Source organism: Stegodyphus dumicola, chromosome 4 (assembly GCF_044657685.1).
Source record: "Stegodyphus dumicola isolate Sdum_Otavi_A_Nest chromosome 4, ASM4465768v1".
Lineage (NCBI taxonomy): Eukaryota > Metazoa > Arthropoda > Arachnida > Araneae > Eresidae > Stegodyphus > Stegodyphus dumicola.
In genome coordinates, this window is record NC_140771.1 from 14,076,401 (window position 1) to 14,094,035 (window position 17,635).

The 17,635-nt window shown below is 34.4% G+C and overlaps 1 protein-coding gene across 7 annotated transcripts in view; it reads right to left on the reverse strand.

Annotated features, from left to right (window-relative positions):
• Window positions 1-258: 258 nt before the first annotated feature.
• Window positions 259-17,635, reverse strand: part of LOC118198323 (uncharacterized) — a 101,723-nt gene continuing 84,346 nt past the window's right edge. For 4 of the 7 annotated variants that reach the window (XM_035369977.2, XM_035369974.2, XM_085814579.1 and 1 more), the window contains one exon: window positions 259-705. In XM_035369977.2, coding sequence (XP_035225868.1) covers window positions 697-705 — 9 coding nt within the window. In that variant the 3' untranslated portion in view covers window positions 259-696. Of the gene's footprint in view, window positions 706-5,884; window positions 5,952-17,635 lie in introns of those variants that run through there. The other 3 variants (XR_004759745.2, XM_035369976.2, XM_035369975.2) reach the window with 2 other exon arrangements.

Below are 17,635 nucleotides of genomic sequence, written 5' to 3' on the forward strand. Positions count from 1 at the left end.
AGATTATATATTAGTCAGATAAAGAATTATATATAATGTAATGTAATGTAATATACGACTGTGCTGCAACCCTCCTAGCCGATAATAACCGGCCTCATGGTTAATGTAGCACAATGTGTAAGTGATACCCGTAAAAAAAAATGTAGTACTGTACGGAATTTGTTTTAGTAATTTCCAATTGAATGCATCTAGGTATCTGATTTGTTCTTTGGCTTTTTTAAATCACTGTAAATACTAGTTAAAAAGTGCGGTATAAAAAAAAGTGCAAATGATTATTTTATTCACAAAACCAATACAAATGGTGCATTTTATTCATATATAACACGTAACGTACATTACTGAGACAAAAAGAAATGCATCTGTGCGTTTTAAAGAATGATATTGATAAGCATGAGTGCTCTCAAACACCACAGTTTTCCCAGCAATAATCACAAAGGCTTCGAAACTGGGGCAAAGTATATATAAATGCATTTTGTCCTAAAATGCATTTCCAAAAATAAGGGCAAGTCTAGATTATGATGACATTGTCCCTGGATGACAACAATGGATAATGATATATTTTGGCTTAAGCTCGGGTCGGAATGACACATGACGTTAAGGCCAAAATGTAGGTGCTAATTCATCATAAATCTTTTCGTTTGTAAACACAAGGTCCTCTTCTTGCTTTCAGGCACTCGGTATCGCTTTCAAGTAGTTTTATTTTTCCTATAAAAGGGAAAAAATACAGTAAATCATTCAAAGAATAAGTTGTAAAAATACAATATGCAAAGATAATTAATTGATTTACAGTTACTTTTGTTTAAAGCCTCCAAAAAAGGCATTAATAAATATTATCAGCTAGTGTGGCTGACACAGTTTTATCTTCCTTAACTAACGAAAACTGATTTATTACGAAAGCTCTGTACAGCTATTTGCAAGTGATATTTTTATATTTTAAGGTGTAATTAGTAGCTTAATAAATGAATTACTTATGATCTTTTTTTTTCACTTTTAAGATGGCATCATTTAAAACTTTCATTAATGATTTATGATAATATTTTAAATTAATTACGCATTATATTTTAACGAACAAGTGAATATTTTATTCCTTTTAAGTTTTTTTTAATAAATTAATATCTATCAATATATTTTCTTGCTTTTTAAGATTTTTTACGCGCGGTCTTTATAACCGTTATATAACAGAGTTGAGTGTATTCGAACTAATTGCGGCAGAAAAATTTCGGATAATAACTTTTTCAGATAATCCATAATTACGCTTACTTACTAAAAAACAGAAATGGCGCATTTTTACACATATAATTTTCGACAATCACATTATATATTAACAACAAAATATACTTCGAAATAGCTGTTTTATACTTATATAAAAATTAAATTAAACAAATAAGAAATAAGTTACATTACTTCTTTTATAAGAAAGTCTCATAAAAGGAGTGATACAAATCTGTGATTAAGTATAAAATGTAGAAACAAGTTATTTAGCAAATTTTCTTCTGTCAGTTTGGAAGGTTAAAAAGTGCCACTCTTCAAAGAATGACAAAAATATTTTGAAGAGTAATGAGGAACTTCGGGGAATTGGTTCCAGCTTTGTTAAATGTGTCTGTGATTTGCCAGCCTATTGTTCTTTTTGTTTACTTTTCTATTTATTCCAAGATAAACAATATCTTAAATGTCATAATTCTAATCTGAATTATACTTGTCTCTTCTCCTTAGAATCTTAGTTATCTAATCCTAGTATCTCTTCCTTGATGTTGTTCCAAAAATTAGGGATTCATATGTTTTCGGTTAAGTAGTTCGAGTAGATGCATCGTATTAAAAGACCTCAATAAATAAGCGATTAAATTGTAGAGTCATTAGGTTAATTGGAAGCAGGAAAGATGAAAAATGAGCAAGCCCTCGCCAGAAATCAAACTACGAATCTCTGGAATACGCGCCCAGCGTGCAGATCACTACACTACGAATGCATGCTAAGAAGGCGGAAGAAATACCTTATATACTCCCCCTTTTAAAGGGCGACTGGGGTTTTTAGGGGACTCAATCATCAAATCATGGGTGTGCAGAAATCACCATTCACTACCTTTTAGTTCGGACGCCACTGTAAAGTCATTAGGTATGTTTTTGGAAGCAAGAGACTTGAAAAATTAGCAACGCCTTTGCTAGGAATCGAACCGAGGACCTTTGGAATATGCGCCCAGCGTGCAGACCGCCACACCCCGAAGGCACGCCAAGAAGGCAGGAGAAATAAAGTAAATTACCATAAAATTTAAACTGAGGTCGTTAAACCTAAATTTAATAACGCAGTAAGCAACTAGTGGCCGAATGACCAAAGCCGTAATTTTTGCGCACGTAAAAGACTAACTTTTTTTATGCTAAATGTTTATAAATAAGGTTTGTGCGTTTGGAAAATTTTCTATTATATAATTATTACAAAAGAACTTATTGCCACTAAACTTGAAAACACAGCCTTTTTTTTTTTTTTTCTTGAAAAGTAGTTTATTCTGCATCTACCTATGGTTTTTTATATATTGAAGAAAATACAAACAGAAGTAGAAAATTATTTAGCAGATTGCTGGAAATAAGCATCTATTTCAAAATTCAATTTGAATAGTTATTAATTTTAAATGTGAAATCGAACTATTTCTTTTTGTTTACAGTATAAACATTTGGGCATTGAAGGGAAAAAATATACATTTAGAGGTTAGGATGATGCGAAAATTAAGAAGAAAAGATATATATATTTAGAGGGTAGGTAAAAATTAAAGTACAACTTAATTTAAAAGCTATAGAGTTAAGAACTGCAGATTAAACTGTTAAGAACTTCGAGCAAAATGTTATGTAAGCATAATCAGCCACTTCCTCATAATAGTAAAATCATTAAAATAAATGAAGTGTAATACAAATCAATATTGCCAAATTTAATCGGTAATATAAAGGAAAAAGAAATATTTTTAACTTCGAAAATATTTAACTCTTTTTATAGCAAATAAAACCGACCAATATCTGATTTACCGGCTTTAATAAATTTTGAATACAAATTTTCTTGAATTTAAAATGACAGTGTAACACTTGCACACAGGATATTTCTGCATAAGTGACATTTCTGTGCATTTAAATTTCATATTCTGTGTATTTAAATTCTGTGCATTTACATTCTGTGCATTTAAATTTCTGTGCATTTAAATTTCATAACAAAATTACGAAAATTTGCAAATTATGTCGAATTTCTGAAAAACTACTGAATAGATTTTTAATGAAATTTTGTATGAATACACATTTATAAAAGAGAAAGATGTATCAGTCAAAATTCCTTTTATGTACGCACAATTATCAGTAAAGTACATCATGCAAGGATATCCAAAATCCGCGTTTTCATATCAAACTGAAGATGAATCTAATATGGAGTATGGTCCTAATTCACAGCCAGACAGATCTCGCAGCGCGAGGGTATAGTGGACAGGAGGCAGCTGAGGAGTCCCTGTGGCAATCGATCTCACTCCTGCAACAAGGCAGTTTTCAGCTCCGGGATGGTTCTCGGAAGGGATGGCGGAATAGAATTGCCGTCCTAAGAGCATAGAGTTAATGTCAGGAGATCTGGCCGGTCAATCCATACGAATGAATGGATTATCCTCACTTTCCAGGTAATTAACGAAGACCCTATGTGGACAAGCGTTGTTGTCCATTAACAGGAGCCCAAGAACGAACTGCGGCTCTGAAAAGTCGAACATAGGCTCTAAGTTCTCTTCTAGAGAAGAAAATTTAGAGCCTTATGTTTGACTTTTCAGAGGCTCAGTTCGTTATAGATGATAGAGATAACTCATAATAGTTACATATATCTCCTAGTATTCGGGGAGCCTTTATCAAACACAAGTAGGAGTGTGAGGCCGTCCAACATACAGGCCAAACCATTACACCTCAATAACTGTAATGATCGTTTGCCTGATGAGAGAGGAATGGAATCATGTTCCAGGTTCTCTCTCCATATGCAGGTACGCCGAGAATCAGTGTCGAGGCTCTATTTCGACTCATCTGTAAAAATCACGCTGCTCTTCTAAGACTGGTCAAACGCGCATGTTGTCTGCCCCATGCTAAATGCATTCTCGCATTCTCTTGTGTGCTGCAGTAAGCGGGACGCAAACAGCGCATCCAACCCTATCTCTTGAAGACCTCGAGCAACCGCAGATCTTGAAAATCAAGTTCCAGTAGTTTGCTTATATTTTAAACTTGGCAAAATAGCGGATTTGTTGCCAATTTAGAGAAACTAAGTTTCGCAAAACAAAGATAAGGCCTTCATTTATTATTGCGAATTAAATCATGCTTAATCCTTTCGTGAATTTTTTCGAGGAAATAAGTTTTTAAGATTTACTTCGTAATTTTTAATATAGATATTTTGAGTTTTTATGTATTTTTGCCTTCTCGCGAAGTGAGAACTGAATTAATTGAATGAGAAATACTCAATCGTCTGTGAAAAACTGTTTCTTTTTTGTTTTGTTTGTTTAATTTCTTTTATCCATCGTTCTAGATTTATTATAGTATTTGAATAGAACGTGTGGCAACGATTAGATAATTCTTCAAATGATATAAATTTGGTGCATTCTGAGTTATAATATGAATGAAATATAACGCTGCGAAAATATGTAGGAAAACTGTGCAGTCTACAACCACTATATTTCGTATTACGCAACTTCTAAAGTATTGCGCTTGTATATGCAATAAAAGAGAAATTAAAAGATGCAAAGTATACGAATTCATATTCGAGGTTCAGACTTGGTGCGTGAAGGTACAGTTGCCCCTCGCTCCCTATTTTTTTGACTTGTTTGCTTTTTAGTCTATGTTTTATATGTTTGATCAGATAGCCTAGCTCACTAAAAGTAGGCGGCCAGTGTAAATCTGATTCAAAATCCGGTTACGACTCCGTGTTTCTGAGATTCCTTTGCCAATGCTTTATTTTTCTTCTTTTTCCCTTTTCTAGTAATTTCGTTCTCCTGATGAGGAGGGACCTTTAGCTGCCCTCGAAATCGATTTAGTGTTTTAATATATGTACGCTAAATACGAAGTTGTTATTGCGATTTTAATTGCTACCAATAATTTAAAACATTCTCAAGAATGTTATGAATCTAATGTTTATTCAATGTTAAAGAAATCTGAAGGAATCTGAAGAATTAAAGACTAAAAAGAAGATTACCACGAAATTAATTACTGAACTATATCGCTAGGTCTTTACAAAATAGAATATTGCAGCAAAGCAATTACGAAATAAAAAAAATGAAAATGATGAAGAACTTAGCAATGAAGAACTTAAAAGCAATTTTTAATGTTTGTTAATCAGACACATGGTATATGGAAAAAGCAGCATGTTATGGCCAAAAGGATCGAAACAAAACACAAGCAATTAAATTTCATATTCAAGCAGTAAAAATAAATACATAATTTTCTGAATTTCGTTAGGATGGCTTTAACAGAAAAATTTCACAACGAAATTTTTATACAGTAACAAAGCTGAAGTTATGAAGATTAGCACCATTACTAGTGGTGAAACTGAACGAGATATTTAGCTGGATGAACAATGTTTCCAGATACGTCTCCGTAGCCAAAAGCATCTGCTTAGGGAATCGGTTTTTTGAGGACGCCGGCTGAGATTTGCTCAGAAGTGACAATTAAATAAAGGTATATATTTCATTTCTTATTAAGAATGATTCGTTTTCTGTTACCATATGCTTAATTTATATAGAGGACGCTAATAGTGCTGACCGCCAAGTCGTCGAAAATGCTGGAGCTAGACTTGAATATTTCCTCCAAAAGAAAATTTTCTTGAACTGTACCAATATATTTCAGATTTAATGAAAAATTTTTAATGAGAAAATTTTAAACTAATTTAATCATAGAACCTTATGTAAAAACACTTTTCAAAAATCTTTGTTCTGTTTCAGAATGTCCTTACAAGTTGAATTGACCTGAAAGAAGAGAAAAATATTATGTGGCACTAATTGGGCTGCATAGCTAAATTTACACATTATTTTATGTAATTTCTGCGATATTTTATAAATATTCTATTTTTTAATAAAATGTGTTTTTGTTTGCTCGCAATTAAATATTTTTTTTTACCTTTGTAAAACTAAAACTGTTCATTAGAATTTGATATTTTATTTCTATAATATAAAGTGCGAGCCTTAAAATTTTCATACCTCATCACTGCATAAGTAAGTTGTTATTTCCCCCATTTATTGAAATTTTTGGCGTTTTCATTTTAGTAATTTTAATGCTTTTAAAGAAAGCTTTATGTGCGGCGTAATTTAAATTACTATTGTTCATAGCCACTATTTTTGCATATAAATAGGCAGTGATCATTTGCTTACATTATAAAATAGGTTTTTGCTCTTCAGTAATGTGAAAATAACTCAAAGAAAAAAATGCAGTTTTTCCTTCATTATTTCGGTTAAGTTAGATTAGATTATAAATGATTAAAATAGGATATTCAAAGTGCAAATGAAAGAAGTATTTCGATAAAAATCCCATAAATTGCAAAACACGCAATAGATAGAAATTTTTTATGTTAAAGTTTAAATTGAAGATTAATTTTCAATAGCTTTGTTTCTTCACTGTTTAATCTTACATAATGAAACCATCTCTACATATAATAAAAGAAAGAGTCTGTCTGTGTGTGTGTGTCTTTCGTTCGCGCTGCGCGTAAGCTAATAGACCCACGGCTACGAAATTGGGTACACTGCACCTCGAAGCGATTTTTTCGAAAGTCGAATTTTTTATTTTATGTTTTGTGACGAAATCGCGTCATTTTGAGACATAATGAGCTATAGAAAAGCGAGATTTTACTCTACACACTCCATTTTCACTTCGTCATGAAACGTAGGCACTTAGCTATTTTACGAACTTAAAATAAATTTCGTGTTTCAATAAATCGATTCAATACGAATTTATTTAACAAATGGAGCTTAACACCTTTTCAACGGGATTTTTTCTAAAAAAGTTTATTTTTCTTTGATATTTGGACACGTTAAACTTTCACCCTTGCGACTGCTTTTATAAAAAGAATTTTAGAAAAATGATAATATTTTGTATTTTTAAAACATTTTTTAAATGAAGCTTCCGAGTACACTTCTCACATCTTTAAAAATGTGATTTTGGCAACAATTTTCCTTTCTTATTATTGTTGATAGATTTTTGATGAAATCGCATCATTTTGAATAGTTTCATTCTTTTAGAAATATGGGTTTGGCAACAATTTTTCATCGTATTTCTTATGTCACTGTTTTTAAGAGATTGGCATATTTCATTGTCATTTTTTTATATATATAATACATTTTTATTGACTTTCTTTTGTTAAAGTTGTTCTGCAGAGTAAAATTGTGGGCGGAATTTTTTGTTTTTTGAGTTTCTTTCCTGTTAATTTTTGCTTATTTCACTATTTGTAAGATATTGAAAAGTTTTGCATGATTTTTTTTCTTCAACGGAAAGTTGGTTAATTTTTTTATTAGAATAATTAATATTTGTATTAAGGGATATAGCTTATTTCATTGTAATTTTTTTCTCTTGAAAATATAAGATAAAATATCATTAATTATACTTTGATTTTCAGAATTTTTTTGGTGTTTGCATTCTTTTATGTTACTTATGGTAAAAGTTTACAACTGGGTGCCCCTTGTTTATTGGCTATTCTTTTTTGACGCCAAGATCGGCGCCAGGAAGGCCCAATTTCAAGATGGCCGCTACACAAAACCAAAATAAGAAGTCAAAGAATTGCACAAAATCTGTGTCCATGTACACATCGATTTGTTTTTACTTAAAAAAACATCCTAGAATTGCACAAACTAGGCATTGCGCACTGCTTTAAATATGTCCATGTACACATCAATCTATTTTCATTTAAATAAAATCAGGAAGCTAAAACAAAGTTAAAACTATCGAGGTAACCAGAAGTGAGGTTTCATCGCTAAAATTTAAAAAAAAAAAAAAAAAAAAAATTGTTGCCAATCGAAGGGACACCCAATTCTACACTAGAGCCTTACTTATTGCTCATTTCACTGTTTTTAAGATATTGAAAATTGAGTGATTTTTTTAGGAAACAAAGTTCTTAACCTCCTTTATACCATTTGAGTTCTTAAAATTTTGCAAAGGGACGTTGGTTACTTTATTTATTAGTATAATTAATATTTGTATTAAAGTATATTGCTTATTTCATTGTAATTTTGTTATACATAATAACTTTTTTTTGATGAAGTTGTTCTGCAGAGTAAAGTTCTACGCAGTTTTTAAATTTAACGTTTGGTGTTCCCTTCAGCCATTTTCCCGGTAAATTTAAAAGCCAGACGAAGGCTGGCAGCGAAGCTGCTAGTTTGAAAATAAAGTATAGTAATAATAATAATAAAAAAGACTGAGCCAGAATCTTTTTTCTGAATCAAATGTCTCTTTCCCCAGTTTTCTGAACTTCTAAATTTTCCTTATGTATTCCACAATTTGAAGAAAGCTTTCGTTTTGAACCAAATAACAGAATATGTCAGTATCATTAGGTAGAGTCGTTAAGTTTCTTTCAAAGTAGGAAATGTGAAAAATGTACAATACCCTCGAGCCCTGGACCTCTCGAATATGCTTCCAATTACACCACGAAAACATGTAGAAAGGAGGGAGAAAATGCGATATATACTTCCCCTTTTTAAAGGGCGACTGGGGATTAGGACACCCAGTCGCCAAATCCTGGTGGTGACGAGTTATAGTCCACCACCTTTTCTTAGTTCGTTCGGCATTTGCAGAGTTATTAAGTTTCTTTGAAGACGTGAAAAATGTTCAATACCCTCGGCGGGACTCTAACCCTGGACCTCTCGAATACGCATCGAGTATGCTTTCAATTACACCACGAAGTCATGCGGAAAGAACGGAGAATACACTTTATATATTACTGGCGAGGTAAATTATACGTTTGGTCAAAAACAACAGTAAACAGCTTATTATTAATAAAAAAAACTATGCCATAGATTTAAGTAAAATTTTTAGAACAAATTAATATCAGCAAATTATGCCGGATAAACTGCCCCTTCCCACACAAAGGATTATTACGATAAAAATTGTTCGAGTTATGTCTTTTACACTTTACACAAAGCCAAAAGTGGCATTAAAATCTATAGGTGTACATTTATCTCCTGAGGCTTATAACAGCTGTTATAATGTTACGAAATGTCTAGCTGCGGTAAGATAGCTTCACAGCAAGGCGGGTTTAGGGTTGCCATATTTGGCGAGAAATCATCCATTTAGCGACATCTGGCGACAAAATTTGCGATATGCCAGAGACGGATGGAGAACCTTCTAGAACAAATTCTTACCGGTATGGCCCAGAATGCTTCCGCACGCGAGCCAAAAGCTATATAAACCCTGCTGGTACGCGGAGTAGATAGTATTGCCTAGAGAATTAATTCTCCTGATTTATTCCTTTTTACAACATCGCAAGTTCTTCGTCTCACTGGGCAATGAAACCTCTACTCTGAAACCTATAAGATCTAGTGTTCCGCAGGGAAGCATCCTCGGACCGGTTCTTTACCTGTTTTACATCTCGGACTTTCCTCATCCTGGACTAGACAACTACTCTCTTCTTGCATGCTACGCCGATGATACAGCGATAGCCATCACGTCAATCAAAGCTAATCATGCAATTGATAAAATGCAAGAATTTCTTTACACGGTAGAGGATTGGTGCACCAATTGGAGAGTAAAAATTAACGCCGGTAAGTCTCAACTTTTAATCCTTCTCAAAAAAAAAAAAAAAAAAAAAAAAAAGCACCACGTTTAAAGAACTTTTCCTTTTTCAAGAGCCTGTTCCATTATTTACAAAAGCCAAATACTTAGGAGTTATTCTTAACCATAATCTCACTTGGACTAATCATATTAAGAATGTTAAAAATAAAGCCATTGGAATTATGTGCAGATTACTTCCAGTCATTGAAAAATTTCCTAACTAACTAAGAACTAAGAGACATATTTACACTACTTGCATCCGTTATATTATTTGTTATGCATCTCCAGCTTGGAATACTGCTTCTCCAAATCAACTACATCAACTTGAAGTGGTGCAGAATAAATTTCTTCGTATTATCACTGATGCTGACTGTCTTATTCGAAACGAACTTCTTCATAGAGATCTTAAGCTTGAGACCATCACAGAATTTATTAAAAGAACAAATGAGAAATTCTTCTCTAAAGCTGTCCAATGCGACTTTGTGAACTATTCTCAAGTCTTTCAACTACGAAATTCTCAATGAAGACCGCAACATAAGACCACTAGCAGCTGACGCTTTCATGAATTGAGGCCACTATTTCTTCTCTTGCTTCTCAATTGGTGGCTGTAATTACTTTCATTTATCTGATGTAGACTGTGTTGTATTCCAAATTGTTTTGAACTACTCGTGTGAAGTTGTACTGATTGTTGTGTCTTGTTTTCCTGTTGTATAGGTTGTATTTGTGTAGATTTTTAGTAGTATTGAACTTTTGATTTTGTTGTATAGTATTTTGAATCATGTACTGCATTTGCCATTTCACTGAATTGTCATGGATCTTTTCGAATTTTTCTTCATCTTGTCAAGTTCCGTTCACTTGCCAGATACATTTGGCCGTTTCTTTTTGGTTCCCTTTTGCTTTTCGCCGATTTCTATTCTGAGATGTTATCCATGTCCAGATTTCTTTATGTCATGTGCCCTCGGGCTTGATTTAAGGAACCGGCAACGTTTCCTTAAATCTGCAATAGCTCGGTAATATACTAAATGTGTCTAAGTCTAAGGAGTAGATTGTTGAAGGTATTCGTGGTTCATTTTTGTTTACTGTTACAACTTCGCTAAATCGAGACGAGCAGATGAATAAAACAGAATTAAAGTTCTTACCTTAATAAAGTGTAATCCAAGCTGCAGAGGTAAGGAACACGATCATTGTATTAGCAAACACAAAATAACATATTTATTAGGTATATGAAGAAAAAAATATCTAGAGATGATTACAAGCGTTGTTTACTGTCCATTGCATAACGCGAGAAGTGAGTCATACAAGGAGAGAATGTTTCTCCTTGTTTTTTGGATCAAGTCCAATCACAGTTAGCGGGGGTGAGTGGGGGGTTGTACAGCCTCATCGCCTCCGTTATTAATTGCTCCACAATCTCCCACTCGATGAGCTGTTCTGTCCAAAGTAAGCCCGATTCCTTTCAATAAAAACTCCAGCTGTTGTCTTGGCAAAGGTTTTGTGAACATATCTGCATACATCATTTTACTGTTGCAGTGTATTAATTTAACAATTCCTTGATTTTGTAGATCACATACGTAATGATATTTCACATCGATGTGTTTGGTGTAACTGCTTCCTTTCTCTTTTCGGGAAAGATTTATGCATGATATATTGTCCTCGAATACGATGTTCGCTTCCTGTTGAGCGAAACCTAAATCTCCCATCAGTTGTCTAATCCATTGTAGCTCCTGCAATGTTAAGGCTAGAGCGATGTATTCGGCTTCTGTCGAAGATAGGGCGACACAATTTTGTTTCTTGCTTCCCCATGATACCGTACTGTTTCCTATTTGAAATATATATCCGGATGTGGATTTTCTGTCAGAGGTATCTCCTGCCCAATCAGCGTCACTATAAGCTTTGATGACTGGTGCACCATTGGATTTTAGATGTAATTTGTAATTAATAGTAGCTCTCAAATATCGTATGATTTTAATGATACGGTTCCAGTCCGATGTTGATGGATTTTCTACTTTTCTGCTAAGTATTCCAACAGAATTTGCTATGTCAGGTCTTGATACTGTTGCTAGATATAAAAGTGCTCCCACTGCTTCCCTATACTTCCGATTATCGGGGAAAATGTCATCCTGGTTGTTTTGGTTCTTCGTGAAATTTGTAGTCATGGGTGTATAGCTTAGTTTCTTTGGTGACTCTCCGTCGAATTTTTCGATCATACTCTTAATCTTGTTAGCTTGATGAAGTTTAAAGCTTCCGTCTTTTTCTCTTTTGATTTCAATTCCTAGATATGTAGACACTTCTCCAAGATTTCGAATGTCGAAATATTCTTTGAGAATTCGTTCAACTTCTTGAATTGATTCGCACTTGTCGCTCGCGACTAATATGTCATCAACGTAAACGATTATGTAAGTTCTTGCGTTTTTCTCGATTAGTGTGAAGGAACATGGATCAGCCTTTCCTTGAACGTATCTTTGTTTGCGCAGGATTTCAGCTATCTTGTGATTCCAGTTTCTGGCTGCCTGTTTTAGTCCGTAGATACTTTTATTCAGTTTACAGACTTTATTTGCTTCTGAAGCAGAGATGTAGCCTTCCGGTTGCTTCATATATATATCTTCTTTCAGATCTCCATATAGAAACGCTGTTTTTACATCGAAGTGATTTATGTGCATTTTCCTTTGAGCTGCTATTGCCAAAATAGTCCTTATTGTTGTATATTTTACGACTGGTGCGAATGTTTCGTCGTAGTCGTGCCCAAATTTTTGGCAATATCCTTTAGCTACTAAACGAGCTTTATATCTGATAATGTTTCCTGAAGCGTCGGATTTTGTTTTAAATGTCCATTTGTTTCCAATTGCTTTCTTTCCTTTTGGAAGATCGACTAGTTCCCATGTTTTGTTCCTCTTCAGTGCTTCCATTTCTTCTTTCGTAGCTTTTAACCACAGTTCCTTTTCTTTGGTAGGAAAAGTTTGAAGTTCTTCCCAGTCTTTAGGAACTTTGATTTCTTCGTTCTTAGCCATGTATGAGAATCTGTTTGGTGGGATTCCTTTAGTCGTTCTGTGGGATCTTCTCGGTAATGGGGGAATTTCTTCTGTTTCAATTACTTCCTCTGTAATATCATTTGGACGTGGTTCTGTCAATTTATTTTCTTTAAAAGGCCATTCTATTTCCTCATGCTGATCATTTGATTGACAAGGCATTTCTTCTTTTTTGTTTTCGTCGAATATTACGCTTCTTCTGATCACGACGTTGTTTGCATGTGGCATGTAAATTCTATATCCTTTAGTACGATCACTATATCCAACAAAAATTCCTTTTTCTGCTCTTTCGTCTAGTTTGCTTCTTTTCTGCTTTGGAACTCGACAATAAGCTGTGCTGCCGAAAACTCTGATATGGCTTAGGTTCGGCTTCTTATTATTCCATAGTTCATACGGTGTTTTTTCAACTGATCTTGATGGTAGCCTGTTTTGTAGATAGGTGGCTGTCATTACGGCTTCACCCCAAAATTCTCTTTTGAGTCCTGAATCGAGTAGCAGGCATCTTGTCATTTCCATTAAGTATCGATTTTTTCTTTCTGCTCTACCGTTCTGTTGCGGTGAATATGCTACGGAGGTTTGATGTTCGATTCCCTCTTCCTTTAGATAGTCTTCAATCTCTTTGCTTGTATATTCTCCTCCATTGTCTGTTCTTAAGACTTTTGGCTTCTTTCCAAATTTGTTCTTCGTCATGGTTACAAATTGTTTTAACTTGGAGATAGCTTCATCTTTTGTAGCTAGCAAGTAGATCGTTGTGTATCTCGAATGATCGTCGATGAATGTTATAAAGTATTTCTTTCCTCCTAGTGATGTTGTACCGATTGGTCCACAAATATCTGAGTGTATCAAGTCTAGAACTGATTTCTCTCTATAGTTGTTTAGCTTGGGATACGGCAATTCAGTCATTTTTCCTCTGATACAGCATTCGCATTCTTTTTCCTTTTTGGCTTCTCCGTCAATTCTTATTCCGGTTGCCAGGTCATCATTCTTTAGCCTCTTGATTGCTTCATAGTTTCTATGTCCTAGCCTTCTGTGCCAAAGATCTATACTATCTTCTCCTCTTTCTGCGGCTGCAATTTTGGCTGTTTTTCTTTGCGATTCAACTACGGTATATAAATTTCCTTCTGCTTTAGCAATTCCTATGGTTTTATTTTTCTTCTTTATTCTGCAAATATCTTCTTCAAATTCAACTGTGAATCCTTTCTTTGTAATTTTTCGTACGGATATCAATCCTCCTTCTAGGTCAGGAACGTACAAAACATCTATGAGTCTCACTTCTATTTCGTTATCTTCGTCGTCTGTACAGTATAAGTATCCTTCTCCTATACCTTCGGACTTCATCTGCGTGCCGTTAGCAATTGTTATCTGCTCAGTTTTGCTTCTATCCAATTTGGTGAAAAAGTTTATGTTATCGGTCATATGACAAGTAGCGCCTGAGTCAACTGACCAGTTTGAGTTTTGAGATTTTCTTTCTCTGGTGACTTCGAACGTGTAATTCTCAGTCTTCTCATGATTCTTATTTTCGTTTTCATCTTCATGTGTATCCTCGTTTACAGCAACTTTCGTTTTCTGTTTATTTCCATAATTTCCTTTATTCGTTTGCTTTTCATTCTTGAAAAATGAGTTACTTTCGTTTTTATCTTTTTCTTTGTGGTTATTTAAGAATCTGCACTCTTTTTCTAAGTGTCCTATTTTTTTGCAATAGTTGCATCTTCGTTGATTTAAATGCTTGAATTTTGTGTTAAAATTCGTTTTGAAGGCAGTCGTTTCTTCTGCTCGCGTTACTTCTTTTCTTCTCAGGCATTCGTCGATGAGTTTCGTTTTTACGTATTCCAGCGTTAGTTCTTCTTCTGGGCGTGCTTCTAAAGCTGTAATGAGATTTTCGTAGCTTTTTGGTAAGCCGCTTAGTAAGAGCGCTGCAATGTGACTGTCCTTTATTTCTTCACCGATTCCTCGCAGTTCGTCTACGATTTCGAGCATTTTGTTGACGTGTTCTTCAAGTTTGTATTCGTTTTCTGCTTTTAACGTATACAGCTTTCTCAGAAGGTAAAGTTTGCTGGAAAGATTCTTTCTTTCATGTATTTTCTTTAATTCATTCCATATTTCTTTGGCTGTCGTTTTATTTCTTATGTGTACGATTTGGTTGTCTTCTACGAGTAAACTAATGGTAGCTTGTGCTTGTTCATCTCGTTTTCTCCATTCGACGTTTATTTCTTTTGGTGTATCATCTGCTATTAAATCCCATAAATTTTCCTTTTTCAGGATCATTTCAAGTTTGTATTTCCATACTTGATAGTTGTTATTGTTTAGTTTCATGATCGAATATTTATTTTCGCAGCTAGTAGCCATTTCTGCTTCTGTATTTCGAATGCGCAGTACGCAACTATGCAGTTTTGTTTCGCTTTTGAAGACAGGCTTGGCTTTTCCTTTTTCGGATTATCCAGCGATGATTTATGGTAAAGTATCTTTTCTGTTTTTTATTCTTAATGGCTTATATCGATATATTTTATGCGTTTAGTTGAAGTAAACATATTTTCAGTCTCATAATCTTTTGTTGAAGGTATTCGTGGTTCATTTTTGTTTACTGTTACAACTTCGCTAAATCGAGACGAGCAGATGAATAAAACAGAATTAAAGTTCTTACCTTAATAAAGTGTAATCCAAGCTGCAGAGGTAAGGAACACGATCATTGTATTAGCAAACACAAAATAACATATTTATTAGGTATATGAAGAAAAAAATATCTAGAGATGATTACAAGCGTTGTTTACTGTCCATTGCATAACGCGAGAAGTGAGTCATACAAGGAGAGAATGTTTCTCCTTGTTTTTTGGATCAAGTCCAATCACAGTTAGCGGGGGTGAGTGGGGGGTTGTACAGCCTCATCGCCTCCGTTATTAATTGCTCCACATAGATAGTGTCTCGTCTAGTCGATCGCAAGTTTATAGTGTGTCTCGTCAGAAACTCTTAGCAGATCGCGAGTCTATCGTGTGTCTCGTAGCCTAGTCTAGTGTCTCTTGAGTCCAGTGATGAGTTGGTCGTCGACTGTATCTCGAGTTGGTGCGCCGAGAGTGTGCATCATTGAGGCTATCGAGTGTATCGTCCAGTGTGTCGCAAGTTGTAGCGTGGAGAGTCTTGAGAGTACGTTGAGTTTCGAGAACGACCGAACAGAGTCGGAAGCTGTACTCTGCTGCTTTGCCGTGAAGCTGTCTTCAGCATTATAGCCTGAAAGCCTGAAGGCTGGAGTTTCGAAAGTACGTAGAGTTCCGAGAACGACCGAGAGGAGTCGGGAGCTGTACTCTGGTGCTTTGCCGTGAAGCTGTCTTCAACGTTATATACTATAGTCTGGACGTTATATATAGTCTGATAGTCTGAAGGCTGTGTTGCTGATTGGTTCAGCGTTCAGTTTTCGACGACTGTAAACGTATTTTTGGAGCAGTTCTGAATAATACTGGCTAATAAATTGTGTTTTTATACTTCATGAAGTGTCGTCGTCAGTCACTCTAAATATCACGAACCCGTACAGTATGAACTCCTGACTTCTATGACTGTTTGTCTTTTAATGACACTGTTGATCGAGTTTTGCGAGGAATTATTGCATTCCACCTTGCGTATCCTTTCGGTTTAAATGGTTAGCACATTAAGTTAGTTGTTTCATATCCCGGAGAAGGAAAAATTGATTATTCTTGTTTCCTTCTTCGAAAAAGCTGATAATTTTTACAGTTTTACCTTAGTAATCTCCCCGTTTGGAAAAAAGCAAGTCAAATCTTCTGGAGGCTTGATCTTACAAGATGCCGCCATAAGATGACTTCGCATATGTCTTCTGAGCTTTCCTCATATATGCTCTATGCTGTTCATTTTGGGTTATTTAGCAGGGCATATAAATGGGAAAACTTTTTATTCTGCAAATCTCTCTCAACTAAATGCGATTTGTACGAAAGAACATTATTATAGCTAAAGGTGGCATTTATGCTCATTATCACTGATACAGAATTTCATAAGATGCACTAGTATCGAATATCAACCAATGAGTTACATAGTGCACATAAAACTATCCTACCATTCACTACTACACCTGAGTGGGATGCAAACCACTTGCATCTTTGAATAAGTATACACCTTGCCAAGGAATAAGAAAGGGGGCGGACAGTTCTATATCTCCCGTTGTATTGGGTCGATTGACGAAATTTAATTTGGGTTTTCCACGTCTCGAAAGCGCGACTTAGATATTTATTAAATTTATACATAGCATAGTTCTAATATAGATGTTTTGACACAAAATCGATCTTTTACTTAAACGACACACCGATAATTTTCCATATTCCGATTCTACGACTCAAATTATGCTTAAATATTAAATTTTGTAAAATATTATGAGAAATTTAATAATTTATCTTGGCACAGTTTTTCAGTTTGCGCTAAGAATAAGTTACTTGGCAAAATTTTTAATTTATGGTAACCAATTTTCCTTTCCCTTTCCGAGCGGAATAAAACGTGCATCGGTTCATTCTTTCAAATAATTTTAGGAACGTGAACCATGTTTGGCGTTATTATCGCTTAAAGCAAATATGCCAAATTTCAAAACGCGTCAATATGCAAATTTACGTATATCTTCAGAAATATTAAATAAAATTTATAATTTTTTGCGAGTATGCCTAGAAATACATCTACTTTAAGTTGACGACCAAAATTTTATTGCTTATGATACAAAACGTTTTTTAAAAACTACTAAAAAATACAGATCTTAAAAACAAATCAGAAAATAACTTTGAAGCTAAATTTCGAATTGTGAAAGGATGAACCTAGTAAGTTTAATAAAAAAGAGGTATTAATAAATGTAAGCCATATTCAATAAACTGGAGCTAAAATTTCGAGAG